Genomic DNA, 25,552 nt, shown 5'->3' with positions numbered 1-25,552 from the left:
GGTTGGCAACCCCTGTTCTAGTTGATACCTAACCTACACACCCTCACCAATTAATTGGTCATACCAAAACCACTTCGATCGCCAGCACCGAGTCGCTTATCATAGAGGAAAGTCGCGCAAGTCGTTCAAGGTAAGAACAGTTACATGTTTTCAACATGATTTAATTAATATTCATCACTTTATGTGGTGGTATTTTGTTCTTAATACGGTATAATGCTGTTACAATAAATTTATGAAGATGCATATTGTAGTGCTTCCAACATGCTAATTCAACTCAACAGGATTCACAACTCCGGAAATTAATTCCCGCCATACTCCAGATTCCTGCATCTAAGAACACTGGAGAAAATTTTTGGTCCATTCAATCTCGAGTAATGTTACTGACCATTATTGACCACCAGAAGTCTTTTAATATTCAAGATTATACAGGATGTATGGAATCGAACTCCCCATATTCCTGAATAAAATATATTATTATTACTTCGACCTATCAATGTCTTCAAGCAGTCAAAAAAGAATTCAAACTTTGTGAAATGGATTTATTTATTTATATATATATTTTTACGAATATTCGATTTTTTCACCGGTACAGTGGTGATCGTACGCCATTGACCCTAGTATGAACAAGTAACTGAATCACGTCTGTTTTTAGATGCCACGAAAATACACAAGGAATAATGAAAGAATATAATCTTTGGAGGACTTAAAAATGCTAAGAACAAGTCATCCCTTAAAAAAATTAAAAGACTGTTCAGTAATCATACAAGTATAAAAGTGGGTAGCTTGATAATACAGCACGAATGTCGTAATAATTTTTTTGTAAGCTAGAGTGGTAAGATAGAAAAATACGACATTGATGTTGTTGTTGTAGCTGAAAATGATGAAGCAGCCCCAAATTGAAAATCTCCATACAAAAAATAGATATTAAAAAAATATTTTTTTCATCCACAACATCATCATATTTTTCATATTTACCACGGAACGCCACAGACACAGAACAATTATCCCATTTGCCAAAAACAACTTTCAAAAACGAAAAACATAGCAGGAAATCTGCTCTATGGGTATATTTGTAATATTTTCAGAACACGTTATCGTTCACTAGTACCCCTTGCGCTTCGTATAATTCCGAACGGCTAGCATTTTGGTTTTTATTTTTTATTATTTTACTACTCTGTGTTATTTTATTTCAAAGAGAACAAACCAAAGATTGATTTATTTCTTTGATTTATCATGCTGATTTAAGGACGTGAAATGAAATAAGGCCACTGAAGAAGGACAACGCCAATACACAAAAACAGTTTAATCGACAAAGAAATGCAACATATAATTCACTGCCGGAAACTATAAAGTCTGCACCAATCAGTAGATTGAAGCTGAATTGTAGGAGCCATGTTAATTAAATAAAAATGTAATAAATATTAAAACCGTAATAATGTTTGTATGAAAGTTATAATATTATTATACATCTATAAACATAGATGTACAAATGGCTAAAACAATAAGTTTTTATTAATACGTTATGTTCTTCAGCTTTTTGTTTATTTTCCTTAGGTGTTCGCCACTACACTAATTTTCTCTATATAATCGATACGGGAATCAGTAGAAAGTTTTAGAAAATATTTAGTTCAGCAAAAAGTCTGGTTATTATGTAAACCAGACTACTAGCAGTACTAGCCACAAGTTATTTTCCGAAAGGCACTTGTTTCCTTATATTCCTTCCTGTTTTACCGGTGTCATAAATCTGTTGCGAAGGTTTAACATTCTAGTTATTATCGCTACAATATGTTGCCGCCCGTTACGCCGAAGATTCTAGCGGTCGCCCAGTACCTGTAGGAATAGCGCTATAGTTTCTAGTACCGTCCGGCGTAAGTGTCCAGTAGGTTCTACGACGGCCTAGGACCCGTAGCGCTTGTACTGTTTACTAAGTAGTACCCGACACCACTACAAATCGAAATTACCCAAATAACAGCAGGTGTATTTTTTATCAATCCATACATTATGATTTCAGTAGAAAGAAGGTGCCTACAAACTTTGTATTATTTTTTTTTCAATGTTAGAGTTTTTACGTCGGATGGACTAACTTGTCAGTCGTATATTCACAGTATACATTGACATGAACTCTGGTAGCACTGCGAGATGGGTTTAGGAGTGGCTTTAAGGGGAGATATGCTGATGCAAGTCTTAAAGGAGCACGGAAAAGAGGGCGGAAAAAAATAATACCGGTAGCTCATTCTAGTGACCGACCGAAAGAAGATTGTCAGTCGAAACCGATTTTCGGCTTCTGTTTTAAGTAACATAAAATTGTTCCCCCACATTTCCACAACTAAGGTCCAATTCTAAAAAAAATGTATCTGATGGCCTGGTATTTTATGAACGCAATGGCTTACAACTATGTTATGAATTTTGGGATTAATAAAAATAAAATAACAAAAAAGTCGATAGAGGGATACCAAAAATTCATTCTGAATTTACTCAAAACAATATCAGGAATCAGTGATTAAATAAGTAAAGGTCGTCCCATTCTGTATGTGAGCCAGTATTTCTCACTTCCTCATACTGCCTACAACATCTGTGAATGTCAACATCTGATGTTGCTTCAGAGCAGGCTCAAGTAAAATACCAGTAAAACTTTTTTTTTAATATATAATTTTTTTATGATTTCAGGGCTGTGGCGATTGACATGCGAGGATACGGAGATTCGGACAAACCAGAGAAGAAATCGCATTACAAAATGCACATTTTGATTGAAGACATTCGACAAGTCGTGTTGGCTTTAGGTACGTCCTTTAAAACAGATCTTTATATGCTAGAATTATGTGATTTTATCATCTGATCAGCAATGGTTCGTTTAACCGCTATTTGATAATATAATTAATGATTTAACGCGTGGGTTTCCATTTATTTCCATAAAATAATAATATTATCAGCCAGAAGGCATAATTAATTATCTTGCTAAAAGGAAAAATATGTGTGAGAATTTCAATACCGATTATAAATTGAGTTACAGGTAAGTACCTGTGCTTACTATAGCCTCGGTAATTAAATTTATACACATCATGAGTTATTGATTTTAAATTTGAAAAAAAAATATTGTTTGCTGTATTTCTAAATACAATTATATTTTTGGAGGAAATAATATACAAAAATAACAAAGTCTCGTTAATTTGATTTGGATGTCAGGTTCACCCACACAATTATTTTTTTCTGGGTAGATTAATTTTGAATCTAATTATTTGCTTGGGTGACATGGGATTATGAGGTAAATTTATTTACATGCTTTACGGGCCCGGAAATAACTGAACTGATTTCTTAATTTATAAATAATACAAGTGGAAACATAACGATAATAGAAGTACAATAAATGTAAAAGTAGTAGTAAAATAGAAAAATCACGAAATCTATTTAAAATTTTTAAAAAAAGAAAGGAATTTCAAATACAGAATTATTAATAAATACAAATAAAATAGTTTTCTGATTATAGGTAGGTGCCTATCTACTTCACCGCTTGTTGGAACAATCAGTTCATGTTTCCAAAAACGTTTTGAGCAATCGCTTGACATAATGTGCCAAATTTATAGAACCTTAGATTATGGGATAAACGGTGAAATCTATGTGGATTCATTAACTTTAAACCGCACTAAGCAGTTTTATGCATTTCAATATCAATATTTTGAGGAATGGTATTAATTAAATAATATGGTAAATACATATATGACACCAATCGCTAAAAAATGTTCTACAATAAAGGGAAATATCGACATATAATGGTTACCATCTTCCGCCAGATTCAAGCTAAATAGTTTTTTCGAAATTCCAGTGTTTTGAGATAGTTTTCAGGTTGATAAGTAGAATTGTTTGCATGGAAAAAATATAATCCTACCATGGAAAAAAGTAATGGCATAAAAAAAATGCTATTTATTTTTTGTACAGGGTTTTCCAATAAGATGTCTTATTTTGATATTCAATCGTAAAAGATCAATGGTTTCGTTGCTTCTGTGGCACCTAGCGCCGTCTTGTTGAAATTAAACGTTGTCCAGATCAATACCATCCAATTCCGGCTATGAAAATCATTAATCATCTCTCGATAGCGCAATCCATTCACCGTAACTGTTGCTCCAGCCTCATTTTCGAAAAAGTAAGGTCCAATGACTCCGCCGAACCATAAACTGCACCAAACAGTCACACGTTGAGGATAGAGAGGTTTTTCAACAATAACTCTTGGGTTTTCCGAGCCCCAGATGCGATAATTTTGCTTGTTGACGAAGCCATCGAGGTGGAAATGGGCCTCATCACTCAAGATGATTTGCATTTGATTCACTCAAGTGAATTTAAATAATTTCAATGCGTTGTTGAAGCGTGTATCGTTCCATTTTTATTAATGGAACGATACTTTTTCTACTTGTCAAATGTCAAAAAATAACAGCTTCAAAAGTAACATCTACTGAAATAGCGGGCTATTCAAAATAACACCTCTTATTGGAAAACCCTGTACTTGTACTATCATATAGAATCACCTCCCGAAGTTTTTTTTTTTTTTTTTTTTTTTTTACAGTAATACCGCACAAGAGTCCCAACTGCTCCCGTCAGGAGCCAGTGAGACTATGGCATCCCCAATTGGGGTATGTTGTGAGGCTGAGGGTATTGGGGAGGGGAGGGAGATGGGGAAGAGGAAGGTGGGGAAGTACCTGGCTATTCAGATCTGGTCACCAAACACGGCTAAAGCCATTTCAAGCAACGTTTCAATTCTGAATGGTGGTCTTACACCAGGGCGATACTGGTAGTATCTTCCACTCTGGAACGTGCCGCAAATATACTATATATTATTTTTAATTAATTAATTGTGAAATAACACAAATTAATCAAATAAAATTTATTTGCGCACGCCGGGTTCGAACCCGCGACCTTCGGATCTGTAGTCAAAAGCGTATACCACTAGACCACGCCGGCTCACTGGACACCCTGTAAATTATGGTAATGGAAGAAACATAAATAGTTACTAACGTATTTTATACTGGTGCAACCATCGACTATCAAAGTCATTGAATTGATATATCGATTCAACAGAACAAAGTGTTATTTGATTTTAATCGTGCAACTTTGAAAACCGTTTTTTTATATTCTTTATTAAACACGCTAAACTGCTAAAGCAGTGATGATAGTATAATCGTTGATCGAAGGAAGTTGGAGAAGAAAATAAATATGTTTATGTTAAGTTTTTTTAAATGTAGTGTGGGATACACAGCAATTAAAGTAAAAAGTTTCCTTTTGTTATTAGACGTTTCAAGTCCATTATTCATCCCTTACAGTTGATTATGATCAGAGATGTGCTTTATTTCAAATAAATCCATTTCAAATGGAAATGCAAAATGCAAAATGGGTATTTTCCATTTTGCATTTTAAATGCTTTTCTAAAAACCATTTTGCATTTTGCATTTTAAATGCTTTTCTCAATGCATTTTCCATTTTAAATGCTTTTTTGCAACATTCTTCGTACTATCTCCACTCATCTTTTTTTCATAAGCCCCAAATATCAATCGGTCCTCAACCTCGATATGAGAGATAATTTACATTTGTCAAGTTGCTCCCTGGTAGGAGCCCTGGCAATTGAGTGATACCAATAATATGTTATGTACAAACATAGAAAGCAAGACCGATATTAAGTACCTAGGCATAACAATAGACCAGCGTTTAAAATGGTCCCAACATATAAATATTCTGAACGACAGAATAAGGAAACTAACATATATACTTAGATGTTTAAGAGAAATATTATATTTTAAACGAAAAATTACTTAGAACCACATACTTCGCTTTTTGTCAATCAATTATACAATACGGCATTATAGGCTGGGGCGGTACATATAAAAATCAAACACAAACAATTTACATATCACAAAAACTAATAATAAAAACCATATTAAAAAAAACCCTATTCATATTCGTCCGAACTTTTATTCAAATAATTTAAGGTCATAAAATTAAGTGCATTATATTTCTACCATGCAACATTACAAATTTATAAAAACAATATTAAAAATAAAATTGCACCCTTTAAAAATAACAGAAATCTTAGATAAACGTCAACACTTCCTACTCCTAAATGTAAAAAAACAATAGGAAAATTCAACCATGAATATCTCGGAGTTAAATTTTTTAACTCATTACCAGAAAAAATTAGAAACATGAATGCAAATATAAACGAATTCAAAAGCAACCTTAAAACGTATTCCGAACAGTTGAACTGAATCATATCAAATATAAACCAATATAACAACACCCCCCATACACACAAGCCCTGCTTATTTATGGGGGTACATCAAATACTTATATTATATTATGTAATTAATAACTGTACTATATTGTGTAATGTAATTCGTGTATCTTTTTTTACTAATAAAAAAAAATAGACGAAAAATAAAAAACCATTACAAAAAATACTGATTCAAATACTGAACATGGCCATGACGCTGTAATATTAACTACTACGTTTCTATGTTTTTACGTTGGCAACATTAGTCCCGCACAAATTTTTTGTTGTCTCATAATCTGTAGTCGTGGTGTTTTTGTATTTACCATCATGTAATATGTTTGTTCTACATTGATATCCATTATTAAATGACAAAATTGTTTAAAAATTATATAATTATTTTAATTGTTTGACCTCAGAAACCATTGAATTTTGCATTTGAAATGCTTTTCTAAAAACCATTTTGGATTTTGCATTTTTAAATGGAAAAGTTTTGACCCATATCCATTTTGCATTTCAAATGGTTTTGGGTACCCATTTTGAACATCTCTGATTATGATGTATAGTTACCAGTTAAATTGTTTATATTTAATATTACGAGGAAATGAAATGATATTTTTGTGATATAAATAAAACTTTCTCGTTAGTCGCAAGTACCTACTAACTGTAGTAATTAGTTGCCTCGGGCGTCTGGTTGGGCCTTTATTTTTAGGCGTGGGTAGCGATTTTTATTTATAAATAAATACAATAAATGTTTTACAGTAAAAGATATCAATTTGTTTATCAACAAAATATAACAGTATCAACAAAAAATGTTATTGAAATACGTACGTTTTGTACCTCCATACTAAATATAATTATTAAAAACCTTCTATGTGTGAGGAAAATTGATTTTTGAAGGGCTTGCTTGTAATTAAGCTTAAGGCTATCATAACAGTCAATGGTAAGTACAGTATCTAGTCCCAGGGACAGGTCTTACGCACGTCACTGGCGATCGTTCTGTTCCTTCTCACACGTCTTATATGAAATCGAAAAAGACAGAAGATAATAGAACAATGACGACGCGTACTAACTCTTAGTAACCAACACACTAAATATTATGTACCTACATCAGGATTCATAATTAAAAAACACCAATTATTATTGCATTTATATCAGTGTAATTTTAAAGATTACAGTAAAATTCTCTGAAATGGGGTCATGATAAAAAATGCATGTCAATAATAAATTCAATTCCAATATCGATATATCGGGGTTCATAAAAAAAACATAAAGTCTTAGTATGTTGGTACATATATTATGTTGATAGGTGACCGGATAAATCATCAAAATGATAATTCATCACATCTTTAAAAAGTTATATACAGTCATGAAAAGTGATGAAACAAAAAACTTTATTAACTGGGTTAAGTAGGTTAGGTTATGTTAGGTTAGGTTAGGTAAGGTTAGGTTTAAAAAAAAATCCATCGTTTCTAATGACTTTATATCACTTGTAAAAGTTTGTTGAATTGTCACTGTGTTGAGTTATCATGGAACCGTGTTGATAATATTATACTTGCGAGGAAAAAACTATGAACTTATCGATTTTTAATGGTATGACCGGTTAAGTTCACTCATCTGCTTGTCCTCCATCATTGCACAAGCATACAGCAATACTGAACATAAAGTGTAAATTATTTGTAATTTTTCTCTTCAAGGACGAGAAAAGTTTGTTCTGGTGGGCCACGACTGGGGAGGTCTTATCGCCTGGAACTTCCTGGACTTCCACTCTGATATGGTGGAGAAGTTCATCATCATGAACTGTCCCTACCACAAGGACTGGATGAAGGCTCTGGTGCTTTATCCTAAACAATTTATCAAATCTTGGTAAGAATCTTTAAACTGTGTACATAATGGTCATATTATTTCTACTTCCTTTGCATCATTTCAAACTTTACCTGCATTTCCAATGCCAAGTCTTTTTCCCATTTTTACACTGATTTATAGAAGAGTCAACTGCGGCTGATTGCAGCTGTTTATTATTATTCCCCGCACATATTGGTGGTCTTTTGGCGCGATTCAATGATTGCCATAGACCCGGTATATCAGTTGATTTAAATCTAGGCTTGGTTGGAATGTCGAGCTTAACGTTGGAATGTCGGAAGCCTATATATCAGTAATGTTACACGTTTTGTCTTTGATTTGAATGGCGATGCACTACGTCGTGTAATATTTTAAATTGAGCCGCTATCAATAACAACCCTTACGTAGATGGCGATAAGTTTTAAATTCCCCCTTAACACCATCCGCCTGTTTTGATTTATGCAAGAAAAAAACATGGCCAAAGAGTGCCTTTTATTTTATTTTGTGGATGTTCAGGCATAAATATTTAATTTTTTTTCGATCATTTTATAAATAACTTAATTTGCCACATTATACAATAAAATCATAACCGAAAATGGGTTCGTAAGTAGGAGATTTTGAACTTTAAAGTAGTTTTCATAGGGCTTATGCATTATTTTTTTCCGGGATTATAAAAAGACTTATCTAAAAAATGCTCGATTATTTCAAAGGCCAAGATGTATGCTACTCGCAGTATTTAATTAAAGCATCTGAAACATTTCTAGGCGACCAAATTTTCAAACCAAAAACACATGATTTTGAATTACTACGTATGGCATCGCCTTAATTGTTCTATGTAAAACCAAATTACTGTATACATAAGATGTAAATCTGTGCTCTCTACTGCCATCGGGAGATCGAGAGCTTTCAAAACGTCAAATTTTTAGGCGGGATTAATTTGCGAATGAATTTAAATAGTGTCTGATTGCTGGAATAAATGCACTATTCATAAAAAGATGACGAACACACCGCTGAAAACACCGTCAGAACGTTGAAAAAGTCATTTTACTATAAGTTACTAGACTATTTGTCTATTTTAGACCCCGGCCCGGATGAAATCACAAACTTTGCTCTTAAAGCCCTCCCCCAAAAAGGCATCCTAGCCATAGTCAACCTTATAAATACAGCTTTCAGACTGCGCTATTTCCCCAAAAGTTGGAAACACGCGCACGTCATAGTACTCCCCAAACCGGGCAAAGATCCACTTTTCTGCGAAAACCACCGTCCAATCAGCCTCCTCTCCAACATTGGGAAAATTTATGAAAAAATCCTCCTCACTAGGCTCATCAAGCACATTAACGAAAAATCCACACTACCCGACGAACAGCACGGGTTCAGAGCCCAGCACTCAACCCTCCACCAACTACTACGGGTCACCGAGCAAGTCATCGGTGGCTTCAACTCCAATAGATCTACAGGCGCCTTTTTCCTGGATATAGCCAAAGCCTTCGATACAGTATGGATAAACGGCCTACTTCTCAAACTCCACCAAACAGATATAGATCCCCAACTGCTTGGTGTATTAAAATCATTTCTTCGGCACCGCACTTTTCAAGTGCGATACCGCGATGCAATCTCATCCCCACGTTTCATGACAGCAGGAGTACCCCAAGGCTCCTTGCTGTCCCCCACCCTCTTCAACATTTACACTCATGATATCCCCCTCCCAGACAACCCAAACTCAAAAGTAATGCTCTACGCCGACGATTCAACCCTCATGGTTACCCACGGTTCGCCCAGGATGGTTACACATCGCCTTCAGCAAGACGTAAACAGACTCCAAGAGTGGTATGACCGCTGGCGCATAGACGTCAATCCCTCAAAGAGCGTAGCCGTCTACTTCTCCAGAAGTGGACGAACTACAGCTCAGCGAGGGACCATCACGATGTACGGCCAAGTCATACCATGGCAAAAGACCGCCAAATATCTTGGAGTCACACTAGACAGGAGATTAACTTGGTCACCCCACATCAAAAACACTTTAACAAAAGCCCGGCAAACCGCCGGCGCTTTATCACCACTACTACACAAAAACTCAAAAACTTCACTATCCAATAAACTCCTCATATACAAATCCCAAATCCGCCCCATCATTACCTACGCTAGCCCTATATGGGCCAGCGGAAACACAAAGCGACTCGAGCAATTCCAGAATGCCTCACTCAGACGGTACACCAAAAGCCCTTGGTTCGTACGTAACAGCATAATTAATAAAGGCTCGAATATCCCCCCACTCCGCAAACACATGGTGGATTTAGCCATACCATTTTATAAAAAATTAACCTCCCATCCGAACCCTAGCATCTCGTGCCTAGGTAAACCTAGCCCCTACGAAAACCCTTCCTACCCCCACCCAGTATCCATCATTTACCCACCCTAATGCTGGCTCTAAAAAAAGAAAATTCAAGTACAACCGATACAAAAATATAGTATTCGATTAGTTAAATCTTAAACTAATACCGACAAAAAACTCAGTCAAAAATACAAAAATATAGTATAAAATACAAAAAAGCATAGTATTTTAAAGCCCCCAAGTTGTCAAGGCAGCCCAAGCATTAGGGCAGAAAAAAACCATCCCCCAGGTGACTTACCCTCAGGTCGCGAGACAAAGTCCTTGATTGGACTACACCTCGCAAAAGTGTGACAATATGATATAGTAGTCTATTTTAGATTGATTATCATCTTATAAAATCAACATCCCTCATCGTTCGATGAATACAATAGTCCATAATGATAAAATTGGACAATTTACATGTATTCCGGTTAGATGGAAGTACCTACTTAATTACGTAAACGTCATACGTATTTGACATTTGTTACTGCTAACGCCTCGGCGTATAAAATAGGAACTATTCTGGGCCTTACCAAGGCTCAAGATGCCGATTTAGGCCGCTTTAATGAGGAATGTGACACACTCAGGGCCTGTGTCATCTTTGGGGATGTTGTGTGGAGGGTCTTTTTAAGTAAATGAAGGTGAGGAAGTTCTGAGAAGGAAAAAGGGATTAGGGGTGGGTAGGAATCTGGAGTCGCAGAAGTGACGTATGAATCCATCCCTTCCACTGGGATGCAAGACGATTGGTCGAGAGAGTCCAGCTGAAGAAGTCAAAAAATTTCTCCCTCAAACGGCCTCAACCGATCCCACCCGTCACGTAGTTGGTGGGCAGATGCATCAGCCGTCAATACCATGACAAACCTCACTTCATGAACCCGGGCACTTTTGGCGACCTATGGCAAAGGTGTTGGTTATCCAATAAATGGTTCCCGTGGCGGCGGTACCCACACCCCCCTGCCAAATTTAATGTTCACTGCATTAAAATTGTGTAGTTATTACTACACACTTCAGATTCAAGAACAATCAAAATAATATTCCTACAGAATAATAAAATTGTGTTGATTCTATCAAACCGACCTGTAATACCTATTTATACTGTGGAAAAAGGGAAACTGATCTAAATGTGACACCTGCCATAAGCGTTCCGTTATAAATACCAACAACTTTTATGAAAAAATCGTTAAATATACATCGATCCTATTAAAAATATATGTTTTAAACTTTTCTTCATTCTTTTTTACAGAATTATTAATTTAGACTTCAAAATTTCCCACTATTTTATCAAAACTTGTTGAACGGCAACACATATCTTGTCAATTGAATATTATGCACTATTTGAAAAGGATTTTGACTTCACCGAGATAAGGTCAGAAAGCGAAATGTGTGAAAATAATAATAATGATTGATTTATAATAGAGCAATTATTTAGCTATTATAAAACTAATGAACTCATGACCCAGTAGTCTATTACCAGCTTATTGTTTATTTATCTAACACTGAATAATTATTATTGGCATTATGCAAAGTAATTAAAACAAGAGCACTTGACTCGTACTAGTAGTGGATTTCTTTTGTTCTATATCTTGAAATGTTGACATAACAATTTTACTATCGAGGTGTACCACAAGGATCTTAAATCAATTATATTAAAAAACTTCAAAATTTTTGTTGGACTTGACCAATTTTTAATTACATTTTTCTATGAATGTATTATAGACCTATGACTTTTTTTGAAGGTCGAGTGTGCGAAATTACAACAATCTCGGAATAAAATTGTAGATTTACTTAGCCCACCACAGACACTATTATACTAATTAGAAAATGTTTAATAAAGTCCTCAGTAGCGTCAAAAGATATTTACCAGAATTCCTAGTTTGGTGCTGGGTGTAATTAATTAAATAATTATGTTTGATGAGAATTTCTAAATTGGCTTAAGAAACATTGACTAGCAATCTAAAGGTCGCAGGTTCAAATTCCGGCACGAGCAAGGAAATTTTATTCGATGAATTTGCATTATATCACAATTTATTATTTTAAAATAATATGTATCACTAGCTGACGTGTACTTGGCGTTGCTGGGGGTTATCCTTAGGCGATAGATAGATACCGTTGCGGACTTTTCTGTTGGCGTTTTAAAGATGTACAATTCCGTAGTACATTATTTTGATGTATCTCATAATGTTTAGTTTTATTTCCTAATTAAATTAAAAATTAACTTACACCGATTTAGGAAATTAAATTTAAAGCATTTGGCATTCTCAGACTATAAAAATATTACCATTTGTTTTTTCGGCTACTGGCATTATACCTAGCTATCTCATTCAAAATTTAGGCGTATTAGATCTGTCATTCATGTAGGATTACGAAAGATTTTTTAAATATTTATATTGAGGGATCAGTAGGATTTATAGGTCCAAATAGAAGTTTTACTAAGTCGGTGAATTATTTTCCCATTTAATCCCTGGTGATTTGACTTGTTGTTGTTGTTTTTGTATTATTTTGTATTTATTATGCTTATATAATGCACTTGCGTAATGTGGATTGACTAGATGATCATTTGTGGAAAAGTGTGTGGAAGGGTTTAGTTTTTCCTGTGGGGAAGATTTATCCCGGACATAGACAGACAAAGACGGAAAAAAACCCTCCGGAAAAAATTCTCTAAATGATAGTGAAGACCCTATCAAAATCCGTTGCATTGCTTAGAAGAACTAACACTGTCTCTTTTGTTTATAGGTTTATTGTTTATTGTTTATTGTGGTATTTTAAGTAGGTACATAGTTATCTATGTCCTAATACAATCCTTATATACATATAAATATACATATAATTATGGTAACACATTTAAAATGAATCAATCACATATTTTCTTAATTTAATTTTAAATGTTTTTATGTTTTCTTCTGATTTTATTTGTTCTGGTAGCTTTCCAAATATCTTCAACGCTCCGTACATCAATGACTTTTGACTCTGTGTTTTTTTCCTGAAGGGGAGTCTCAATTCATTTCTTTTCCTTGTCTCATGTGTGTGTTTGTTCTGCAGTTTATCAATTTTTCTTAGGAATTCATTAGACGTATGGCCATTGATTGTCTTGTAGATTAAAAATATGGTATTAAAGTAAATAATTTGTTTAAATGACAAGATATTTAACTCCTTCAACATGTTCTTAATTTTTGTGTATCTATTTTTCTTCAATATGGTTCTCATTGCTCTATTTTGTAGAATTGTCATTTGTTTCATTAAACCGTCGCTGGATAAGAATAGAATGCTGCTACAGTAATTTATGTGTGGTACAATAATTGCGTTGTACACATTTTTACTGGAAACTGTGTTAAGGAATCTTCTTATTCTTCCCAACAGTGAGATTTTTTTGGCAATCTTTTTAATAATTTGTTTTGTATTTTGAGCAAAAGTTAATTTGGAGTCAATTATTACCCCCAAATATTTCATTTCAAATACTTCTTTCAATACTTCACCGTCTATCAATATGTCTTTTTTTGTTTGCGTTACTAGTTTTCCAATGTTCATGAATTTTGTTTTGTTTACAATCAATTTAAGTTTATTTTTCTTCAGCCATATTGATATATTATGTAGGTCTTCATTTAGATGGTTCATTATGAGTTCATAATCTTCTCCTGTTATATAAATCAGTGCATCGTCTCCAAATAATCTTATTTTACAATGTTTCAATACTTTTACCATATCATTAATGTACATTATAAAAAGAATAGGTCCGAGAACCGACCCTTATGGTACTCCCAATGTAATCTTTACTGGTTCGGATATTGTCTCACCCACTTTTGTGGTTTGATATCTATTACTTAAATAATCCTTGAACCATTTCAATGCCTTTCCTTTTATTCCATTTTTAGATAGTTTTTTAATAATTATATCTCTATCTATCGTTTCAAAAGCTCTCTGAAAGTCCAGGAAAACCGCGATCACATATTTATTTTTATGTTTCCAGTCCTCCAGAACTAGATTGAGAGCCATTTCACAAGATTGGTTATTTCTAAATCCACACTTTTCTTCACATAATATATTCCATTTTTCTATAAAATCAACAAGTTGTTTTTTTATTATATGTTCAAGTATTTGTTCATACTTAGGGAGCGTGTTAACTGGTCTATATTCTTCACATTTTTTTGTATTTTTTATTTTCGGTATTGGGATGACTCTTGATATTTTCCATGATTGAGGGAACTTTCCTAAGGTGATAGATTCATTTATAAAATTAAGTAAGTAATTCTCAATGATTGGTAATGATTGAATTATTAATTGTATTGCTATTCCATCAGGACTGGGTTTTGATTTCATTTGTTTCAGAATAACTTTTAATTCCTCCTTTGTTATTTTTTTGATTTCCAATTCTATATTTCTTTCTTCAATTTCATCATGAACACTATAAACAATTTTCGGAATACTCTCGTTAATATTTTCAATACTTTTTATAAAATAATTGTTGAATTTATTGGCTATATTTAACCCATCTGTTCCAGGGGGGAATATTATGTCTTCATATGCAATACTGTTATTTTCAGTAACGATTTTATTATTTTCCACATTTTCTTCGGATCTCTCCTTTCTTCCTCTATTTTAGTTCTGTAGTATTCTTTTTTTACACTTTTCAATAGAGTGGTATACCTGTTTCTATAGAGATGAAGTTTTCCCAGTTGTCCGAGCTCCTCGTTATTTTTGCTATTTTATACAATCACAATACTTAGTTTGTTTTTCTGGTACAATTTTATCAATTGAATATTTTATATTTTTTATGCGTGTTTCTACCTTCATATCAAAATCTAATTCCATTATTCCATTCCAATTTTGTGCTCTGATTTGTAATCTAAGTTCTTCTTCGTCATATTTTGCATAGTTCCTGTAAACTATGATTTTTATAAAATGTTTTTCCGTATTTCTATTTTGCTCTATAATTTGAATTATGGAGTGATCTGTGATTCTGGGTGAATCTAAAAGATTTACCTGTAGTTCAAATACATTTGTTATCACCAGATCAATTAATGTACTTGATGTCAGAGTCACTCTAGTGGGATCTTTTACCAGTTGTTTCATCCCATTGAACTCAATGATATTTTTTAGTTTTTTTGTATAAGTGTCTGCATTTTTATTCATGTTTATATTGAAATCTCCTACTATAATATTCGGTTGTCTTTCTTTGATGTTCTCTGAACACCATTTTTCGAAGTACGTTAAGAAATCCTTCATACTCGAATTAGGTGAACGGTATACAATACAGTAGACCCCTTTTTTTAGCCACTTTTTACTTTTATCGCCAACATCCACGCTGTTTTATCGTGTTGTTTATTGGTTATTATTTCAAATTTTATATTTTGTTTGATTAATAGAATTACTCCACCCGTATGTCTGCTATATGAGTTACATCTTATAGTATTGTACTGCGGAATATTGATTTCATTATCTTCTATGTCTTCTGTGACATGTGTTTCACTTAACATAACCATTTGTGGCTTTCTCTCCTCTAATAATATTTGGAGCTCTTAATGGTGTGATATAAGGCTTTGTATGTTTAGGTATAAGATCTGTTCCTTCAGCCTAAAAAATCGATTTATAGGTAAGCAATATTACAATAGGTAGGTACCTGTCTATCATTCAGATTACTGAAAATTTGTAATAGAGATACCGACGTTATTATTTATGCTATGGATTTATGCAAAGTGTCATTGTGTAATGAGGGTATTGTAAAAAAATGTTTACTGCTAAGTTATGATAAATAAATCTTCGACTTCGTGTTTTTTGGCCAACTAGAGTTCAGGCGAAGAATTTTGATATATCACGTGATCAAGTCAGTGCCATCGCTCAACACTGTTTGCAAATCGGCGATTATTTTTGATACTTGTTGTTACTGCTGATTTTTGTGCTGCTTTATTGCAAGCATATTAAATGTATAAGTTATGATTATGTGAGTTAAATAATTCAATTTACTTTGCGACATCTGCATTAACATCAAACCAGTAGATATAGCATAAAAGAAATCAGCGAGTTCTTGTGGATTTATTTATTTTTAAATTCTGTATATGTTTAATAACGTTTTACTTTTTTTAATATTGTATAGTTCTTTATTTGTACCAAGAAATTATGTCTCTGTTTCAGGTACTGTTTCTTTTTCCAAATGCCGTATTTGCCGGAACTGGCTCTCTACATGAATGATTTCAAGAAGTTTGACATCGTCGTCAACCAAAGTCACGACCCTTCCAACAAAACAGTTACAGAAGAAGACGTGGAGGCATTCAAATACATATTTTCGAGACCAGGTAGGCAATATTTTAGTAACAATATTTAATCAGAAAACATCAGATACCTACTATTTAAAAATCGTATTAATAATATAATAATTATTATTATTACCTCTATTAACGTACTCATTTGGCATAATTAAATGGTCTAATACAGATTTTTACATAGATACATTAATTAGAACTACTCTAACAAAGTTTAATTGCCATCATCCAAATTCAGCTATAGAACGAATTAATTTACCTAGAAATTTAGGAGGGAGAGGTATAGTCAAAATAACTTCTTTAAAACATAATCAGGTAGAAATGCTAAGAACTTTTTCCCATAGTAAAGCTCATAGCTCAGAAATGCACTAAATAATTTGCAAGGCAGATAGAAATATTACACCTTTAAATTTATACGATGAAAATGCCAAAATTTTTATAAATCCCAACCAGGAATTATTCGGTTTCTGGTCAAATAAAACTATTCACGCAAAACACTTATCTCAACCAAACATATGTTGACAAATTTTCGTCAAACAAATGGTTGAGTATTGGAGAGTTGAGCGCAGAAATAGAAGGATTTATGCTTGCCATTCAGGATAGAATCATTAATACTCAAAATTATAGGATGCATATATATAATCAAAAAATACAAATCAAATTGATGATTTATGTAGAAAATGTTTGGCTTTTCCGGAAACTTTAGAACATATTATATCGGGATGTTCTATATTAGCACCGTTCAAGTATACATTTAGGCACAATCAAGCTTTAAAAATAATTCACCAAAGTTTGGTAGTTAAAAGTAACTTGATTACTGCCGTAATATAATACCATATTATGAATACGAACCAAATTCATTTTTAGAAAACGAATTTTATAAAATATATTATGATAAAACTATACTAACGGACCGAACGATTAGTCATAATAGACCCGTTATAGTTTTACATGACAAAATTTAAAAAATAACTTATATCATTGATGTCGCTATTCCAAATTCCTGTAACATTTAAAAATCTGTTAATGAAAAAATAAGAAAATACACAGATTTAGGAAATGAGATAAAAAGAATTTGGCATTCTCAGACTATAAAAATATTACCATTTGTTATTTCGGCTACTGGCGTTATACCTAACTCTCTTATCCAAAATTTAGGCGTATTATATCTATCAAAAAAAAAATAAAATAAAATAAACCAAATTTCTAACGACGTTGTAAGGAAACATAGTTTTTTTAACGACTCAAGACCCTCAAATATTCCTGCATATGGGGTAAGCAAGCAATATGCAAATACTTACATAGTTAGTTTAATATTACAGACACCACAATCAGAAAATAGAAGAGTAACAAGAGATAATGTAAAAGACAAAGAAATGAGATCTAAAATCATATCTAAGTATACAAGGTTATGAACTTGTATCATCGCGTACCCAAGCAACCTAAAACTAAAGCGCTTTCGGCGGGAAGTCTCATTGAGAATGAACTCGGCGGCCAGGCAGACCTCAAGCGAGAACTTAGAACATGGGCGATTCAAAACGCTTTTGAATAGTGATATTAAGTCATGAAAAGTGGTGAAAAATACAGGTAAAAAATGTTGGGTTTTTAGGCCAGTAAATTTTCATCACTTTTAATGATTTTATATCACTTTTCAAAGGTGTGCTTAATTGCATTGTCCTGAGTTCCCAGGGCACCATTATACATATACATACATATCTAGGCTTCAAACCCTACATTACGGTAACTTGGAAACAAACCACAAACAGTGAGTTTGGTTTGCGAATTGAAATAGGAGAAAATATATCCATACACGGTGCCCGGAAACGCGTAGCACAAGCGGGAAATTGGTGGGAGTCGATTTTGGTGTATAAGTTTTTTTATTAGAAAAAAATCTGCTGCCAGTGGGATCATGTCAGCTGTTTAATTTCTGTTAAAATGCGTTGAAGCGTAGACCCGGCTCCAAAGGTTTTTTTAACCCTTTAGATGCCGAAAACTTTCACCATCCCCTGATTATTAAAAAAATGTACCTGCTAATAATTATTTTGTAATTTTTCAGGATCATTGACCCAAGCCGTAAACTACTACAGAATCAACTGCGGCGTCCTTTACCTGGGGAAATCGCCGGAAAAGTATCCACCGGGACTGCTGCTCTTCGGTGAACTGGACGATTATCTGGGAGTGGAGTTCATGGACATGGCCAAAAGGTCTATCGGCAATCTGCAGACCTTCAGTTTGAAGGACGCCAATCACTTCGTTCAGCAGGACCATCCCCATAAAGTCAACAGCGTCATGAGGGCCTTCCTGGAAGGACGAAATCTCAACGAGACACATGCGATAGTTTAAAATATGCCTCAACAAACGTAAAGTCGACCCCAGCAGAAAGCCGTCGAGTCGCGTCGTAATTCATCGATAAATAATGTTTTTCATGCAAAATTCGTCTATAATTTTCTTCCTTTTCACACACATTGCATGGAAATGAAAAAGAGAGAAAAAATTCTATACGAAGAGATTGTCGAATTTTTCCATTAAAAAAAATCCTACGCATAGATATTGAAAAACGTTCCTTGGTGTTCCAAGTTACGTAAAATATTTTACACAGAAGTCTCGTAGAAAATATTGTTGCAGTACTTACCCTGAAAGGAAGGGGTGATTTTTTAAGTAGTACCTACCTGCTAATCTTCATTCAAATACTTTTGTAGGTAGGCACTAAATTCTTCTAAATTTCACAGTGCAAAAATGAAGACTGGCAAATATTGCAAAGCACTAACTCATGCATTTTCTTACTAATATTTTGTTATTTTAAAGTAGATACCTATACGAGTAGTTGGTATTGGTAAAGCTACGCTTCTTAAAGTTTTAATATTACCTTATAAAACTGTGATACATCTGTTTTTTTTAAATTTATGGTATACAATCACATACCTTTAACAACTTAATAAATTACATGTGGTGGTACGTATGGATGCAGCTAAAATGGCATATAAATATGTATTACAAAAAATAGGTTAAAGGTTATATTATTATGTATACAATATAATTAGTGATTAACTAAAATAACGTAATTAAAAGTGACAAAAATATTGCGGTAAAATTACCTAGCTTTGAAATAACGATGGTTTTTATCAGGGTTATTTTGTGGTTATCTGAAATAATATGCATTCCTGATATTAGAAATCAATATTTTTGTGTCAATCAATATTCTCAAAATACTCACATTTTTTATCACAATATATTTCATTAATAATAATATTTGGATAATTTATATAGCGCCGTTTTCGTGAAAAATCACCTCAAGGGCGCTGTACACAGAGGCGGATTTGCCCTTAGGCCTATGTAGGCCCGGGCCTAGGGCGGCCAGATATTAGGGGCGGCCAATCGTGACAAAAAAGTCACAGATGATAACAAGAAATTACTTCCTAAGTACCTAAATATTTCGATAAAAGTTGTCAATCAAGTAAATTCATTATGTAGTCTATAGTCTATATCAGGGGTCTCCAAACAACGGCCCGCCAATGTCATCAATCCGGCCTGCGACAATCGACAATTATACAGTAATTGAACTAGCGAATTTAGCAAGTGTATTTTTTTACATTAATTCCACACAGGAGGCTTTGAGGAAAATATTTTCCCTCACGACCTATGTCATCTTAGGTGATGCTGTGTGGAGGGTCTTTTTAAGGGAGGAAGGATAGGAAGTTCTGAAAAGGAAAATGTATGAGGGGTGGGTAGGAATCTGGGGATTAGTGTGTCCAGGAGTGACATACGTATGAATACATCCCTCCAACTGCGGTGCAAGGCGATGGGTCAAGATAGTCCGGCTGGAAAGGTCAAAAGGCCTCCCTCACCCAGTCTCTCTCGATCCGGCCCGCCACGCAGCAGGTGGGCAGACGTATCCGCCGCCAAGACCTGGACAAATCTCACCCCATGAACCATGAATGATAATGGCAGGAAAATTAAAACGGTTTTGACCCTAGGAACTTAGGTACTGAAAAGTTTGGATACTCCTGGTCAATATGATGGGTACTGAGAAAGGGGCGGCTACATGCTCTGGGGCCTAGGGCGGCCAAGACTGCAAATCCGCCTCTGGCTGTACAAATATATTAATTAGTCCTAGGTCGTCTATCATAATGCTGGGTTCTAACCATTTCATAGAACAGTTCATTGAGTCCATTCAACTTTGGGTTTATATCGCGTTATAACGTCTGTTCTAGGTCAGTGGTCCCAAACCCACGGGACGCGGACCGGTACCGGTCCGTGGATCAAATGGTACCGGGCCGTCCGAGGCCCTTCTTAAAAATTAAAATTACGTAAAAAAAATCGAACATACCCAGTAAAAATTTAAATAATTATCGACAAAATATAATAATTCACTTAACAACCCCTTCAAGTTTCCACCGACACAATACCTTCGAAGTAAAAAAACAAGACAGGGCTTCTATCAGTGATGCCATACCGCTAAAATTAAAAACTGTAGATTTGAATGAAAAAAATCGGTAGATCTGAGACAAAAATCGGTAGCTCGTCAAAATATTTTTAAGAGCTAGATTAGAGATGATATACCAAGAATTTTAGAATCCAGAATAATTCCCCATATATATTAAAATCCATAGGAAGAGGAGAGGTAGTTAGAGAATTACGGAAAAAAATTCCCCACATCTGTTCAAAACCATGGGAGGGGGATAGCTGGAGAGAATTTTGGAGATTTATTGCTTGTCCAAATGCAAGTGGAATCGTTTTATTGAGAATACGTGACATGCTCACACGTGTGTGATTGTATTAGTGAACTTTTCCCGTTTTTCAACAAAATACTTCTATTGCGACCAAAGAGATTTTATTATTATGTTTATAATTATTTTAATAAATTCTTAAATGTATAGTGAGGGATTAGACAAAATCTGAATCATGTATTTACAGTATTTTAAGAGATACTTACGTATTTTTGTGTAACTGTTTTTTTTAAAGGCATGTTTAAATACAATTAAATTAAAATTATTAAATGTAAACAATCAACGCCCCCCCCCCCCCCCCCTCAGCGGGCCGTGGTAAAATGTTCAAACATTGACAGGTGCGCGGCGGTAAAAAGGTTGGGGACCACTGAACTAGATAATAGAATAGATCAGTGGTATACCAGCTTTATAAATAAAAACCTACTTTTGTTTACAACATCTAAAACCAAAATCGAAGATTTAAACGATAAACATTTGTAATATTTATTATTATCCAACCTAAGTATAATTATTGCACATAATATTATTATTTCTAAGTACAATTATTTGCATTCTACTAACATTTATAAACAATTGGTTGTCTAAAGGAAATCAATAAATTGATATAAAAAACTGGGCTTATTTTTATTTTTACTAGACACGTAGATAAGTACTTTAAGTACCTACCACCTACCTTAAAACCAAAACCCAAATGAAAATAACGGGATATACGAGTATACTATAGCCCAATCCTAACGAGAAACTATTTTTACTTCGCCATAACCAATATTATCTACATAAGCGATACCCCAAACTAAAAAAAAGTTTGTTCATCTATAATGCTGCGTTCAGACCTAATCTATTCTATGAAAATCTATGGTCATTTTATAGAACGAAAGTCTGATTAACTTTGAATTCATATTCAATAGAAAAGTCTGTTCTAACGGATCAATTTCATAATATATCAAATACTATTTAAATCAAGAGTGCCCGACTAAGGTAAAAATTATCCTAAGGTGGTAAGCGGTCTTAAGGCGAAATAGGTAGACTTGACCTGAAATTTGGCATTTTTGAGGCCACTTTTAGACGTATGGACACTTTTCTAGAAAAAAACACAAATTGATTTCGAAATATCGTTATTTTATCTTGTAAAGTAAGATGTAAAATTTTGAAAAATAATATTATTTTCATATCATAATAAAGTGTTACCGTTGGACGATGCGCAGATTTGTTGCATTTTCAAAGGTGAAGTTGTATTATACAACAAATATTTCAAATCATATAATAATACAGTATAAACAATCAATAAATTATCTATCATAAGTATGTACAAGAATTTTGTTTTTATTTCAAATAAAATTACTAATAAATAAATCCGAGCACGCGTTTTGTAACGAAAATCCCTCAATTGGACTATTTATTTATGGTCTTACAAATTGGTATAGTTCAGATTTTATTAGAAAAATAATTTACCAAGACATTATTGAAACATTAGAAATAATTTATGACCAAAAAATATATTCTTAAAGTATATAATAGTAATTAATTTCGATTCGCGTTTGTTGTTTGTGATTACCCCAGCGCAAGCCGAAATTTTATCATTCCCCGCTGCGACAGGGCGGTGAGCGGATGTCTATCAGTGTTGCCAATTCAGCTCCTTTAGAGCTAGATCTGGCTCTAAATCGACGTCGTCAGCTCCAAAAAAAGTCTTTTAGCTTCTTAGCTCGTTTTTCAGATTTTTCAGCTCTTATTCACGTGAAATAATATTAAAAAAACATTATGTTTGCAATAATATTCCAAAATAACGAGAACTTCCCAAAAGAAGAGATTCCCCGAACTCCTGCACAAGTAAACAGTTACTAAAAATAGCGCCGTTTACACGCACACTTCGGAGCGACCGAGTCCCGCGACACTTCAGGCCGCCGCGCAAGTCTCACAGTGAACTGCGCTGTAAACCTATCGATCTTAAATTTCTTTCGATCGAAAATTATGAAGTTTTACGGAAAATAGATCAGTTGCCAGTTTCGAACACTTTAAAACAGCTGAAAGAAAGCATCGCACCTCTGATGAACGGAATGGGCATTTCTGCAGACATCATTGCAAAAGCCGAAGTCCAATGGTTCAAGATCTCTCTAATACCCTGGAGAAGCACATCAGGCACAGTCAAGTATTGGGCTGAGGTTCTAAAGTATTGTGATGCCGCTGATGAAAATCCTTTCCACGAAATCAGCTCTTTCGCAGTTTCGGTACTTGCTCTGCCGTGGTCAAACGGAGAAGTGGAACGAGTTTTTAGCCAGTTAAATATAGTCAAAAATAAAACTAGAAATAGACTTGGCAATGACATGGTTAATTCGATTTTAACAATTCGATCGGGGCTCAGGCGACACAACAAATGTTGCAAGGATTATGAACTTCCCTCAGAAGTTCAAAAAAAATTGGAACAATGGCTGTATATGAAAAAAATCCTGATGAAGCCGGTCCTAGCAGTGCGATGGTACAGGAACTGGAACCGGATGACTGCTTAGATTTTTTAGAGGACTAGTCGCTGACTAACAAAAAAAATATAAAAAAACAATAAAAATATCCTGAAGACTTCGATATTATCAAAAATAATTCTGTTTTGAAAATTATAAAAACAAACAAGTGTATTGTTGAATGTTTGTTATGAGTTGTTCAAAAGCAGCCTCTGCAGTCCGCCCCCGCATTTTTCTTCTCTGAAATTCTCTAACAACCCCCCCCCATGCTTTAGGTCACTTTCAAAATTTTAGCTCCTTTTTGGCTCTTTTTTGGGTTTCGCCTAGCTCTACTTTAAAATTCGACTTGGCAACACTGATGTCTATTTCACGCCAGTCTACTTGATAACATTTTAAAGAAATTCCTCGCTTAAAAATGAGGAGGAAAATACCCTCGAAAAAAAGTTTTATTAGATAGCACAAATTACGACATCAAAAACGTACGTGGGAGATATATTTTCAGAAAAAACAAAGGTTAGTGATATTTAATTATCCGTGTACATTGTACGTACTTATATGCTACAGAGTCGTTCGAAATAATCAGTCAGAATAAGCACATATTTTTTATAACATTTGGCGATAGGAAAAGAATCAACTATGGACAGGAGTTTATGTCTGTCATCGTTTTTTCATGTATAAATGTTAAAACTTATGCCAAAGTACGTGAAACTGTTTGTGATTGGTAGTCAAAAGGTGACACGAACCAAATGAATTTCGATTCGTGATGTGCGAGTCAAATCATTTTATTGTCCATAATTTCTATTTTATTGTCCAATTCACTATTACATTGGTATAATTCAACATATTTAATATTTTTTGTGTTACTTTTTGTCAGTTTCATAATGTCATATTGTAAATTGAGCTTCTTGTTTTAGGAAAAAAAAACAAGGTTATTTTTGACATACTAACCTATGATTTTTCAATCGAAATTTATTCGTGAATTTTATAACATTTCGAAAATTAGACGAGTCAGGTCGCTCCGTTAATCATGAAAACAAATACATGAAAGCGATACAATATTATGCAATCGCATAACTACATATATGTAGGTAGGTACCGTAGAAAATAGTTGGAAATAAAACCTAGTTTTAATATATATACTACTTCAGTTGTAAGGAATAAACCCTCTTTTCAATGTCATACATATCAAATCAAGTAATACTTTAAAGATAAGTATTAGAAATAAAACTTACCGGTAATACCTTTCGGACAAACGAATAAATAAGTAAAACAAAAGATTTAAAAAAAAATACAAACTAAACAAATATTTGAATTTTTTTAAATGTATATTCATATACCTACATATTTTATATCTACCATGTCAGCAAACTGCATTTGAATTTATTTATGTTTACGCACTCCGACGTATAATTTGCAAATATGTATGTAACTACTTATTAAGAAGAAAGCTACAACCAAGAATTTAACAACAATAATTGTTATTTCATCGGAACCATACTGTAGTTTTCACAGCCGCGCGAGTGTACGGCTTGAATTCGGTATTTTTGTCTCGGTCTAAAAAAACGTCCGATCGCGAGACCGTCTTTTAACGAAATTTGAATTTTCGTCCGCTGGACCACTTTCTGAAAATCGAACCCAGGATTTTTGTTTTACTG

General features: G+C 33.9%; 1 protein-coding gene across 1 annotated transcript in view; it reads left to right on the top strand.

Moving 5' to 3' along the window:
* Window positions 1-21,746, top strand: part of LOC149423741 (epoxide hydrolase 4-like) — a 49,062-nt gene extending 27,316 nt beyond the window's left edge. The window contains exons 3-6 of the mRNA XM_089632094.1: window positions 2,668-2,780; window positions 7,948-8,116; window positions 16,590-16,750; window positions 18,774-21,746. Of these exons, the coding sequence (XP_089488220.1) occupies window positions 2,668-2,780; window positions 7,948-8,116; window positions 16,590-16,750; window positions 18,774-19,060 (730 nt within the window). The 3' untranslated portion in view covers window positions 19,061-21,746. The remainder of the gene's footprint in view (window positions 1-2,667; window positions 2,781-7,947; window positions 8,117-16,589; window positions 16,751-18,773) is intronic.
* Window positions 21,747-25,552: the final 3,806 nt, after the last annotated feature.

The sequence above is a fragment of the Hesperophylax consimilis genome, chromosome 5 (assembly GCF_061612785.1).
Source record: "Hesperophylax consimilis isolate HC1 chromosome 5, BYU_Hcon_1.0, whole genome shotgun sequence".
NCBI classification, from domain to species: Eukaryota; Metazoa; Arthropoda; class Insecta; order Trichoptera; family Limnephilidae; genus Hesperophylax; species Hesperophylax consimilis.
The sequence above is the reverse complement of the archived record's forward strand: the minus strand, read 5'-3'. Positions and strand labels throughout refer to the sequence as shown.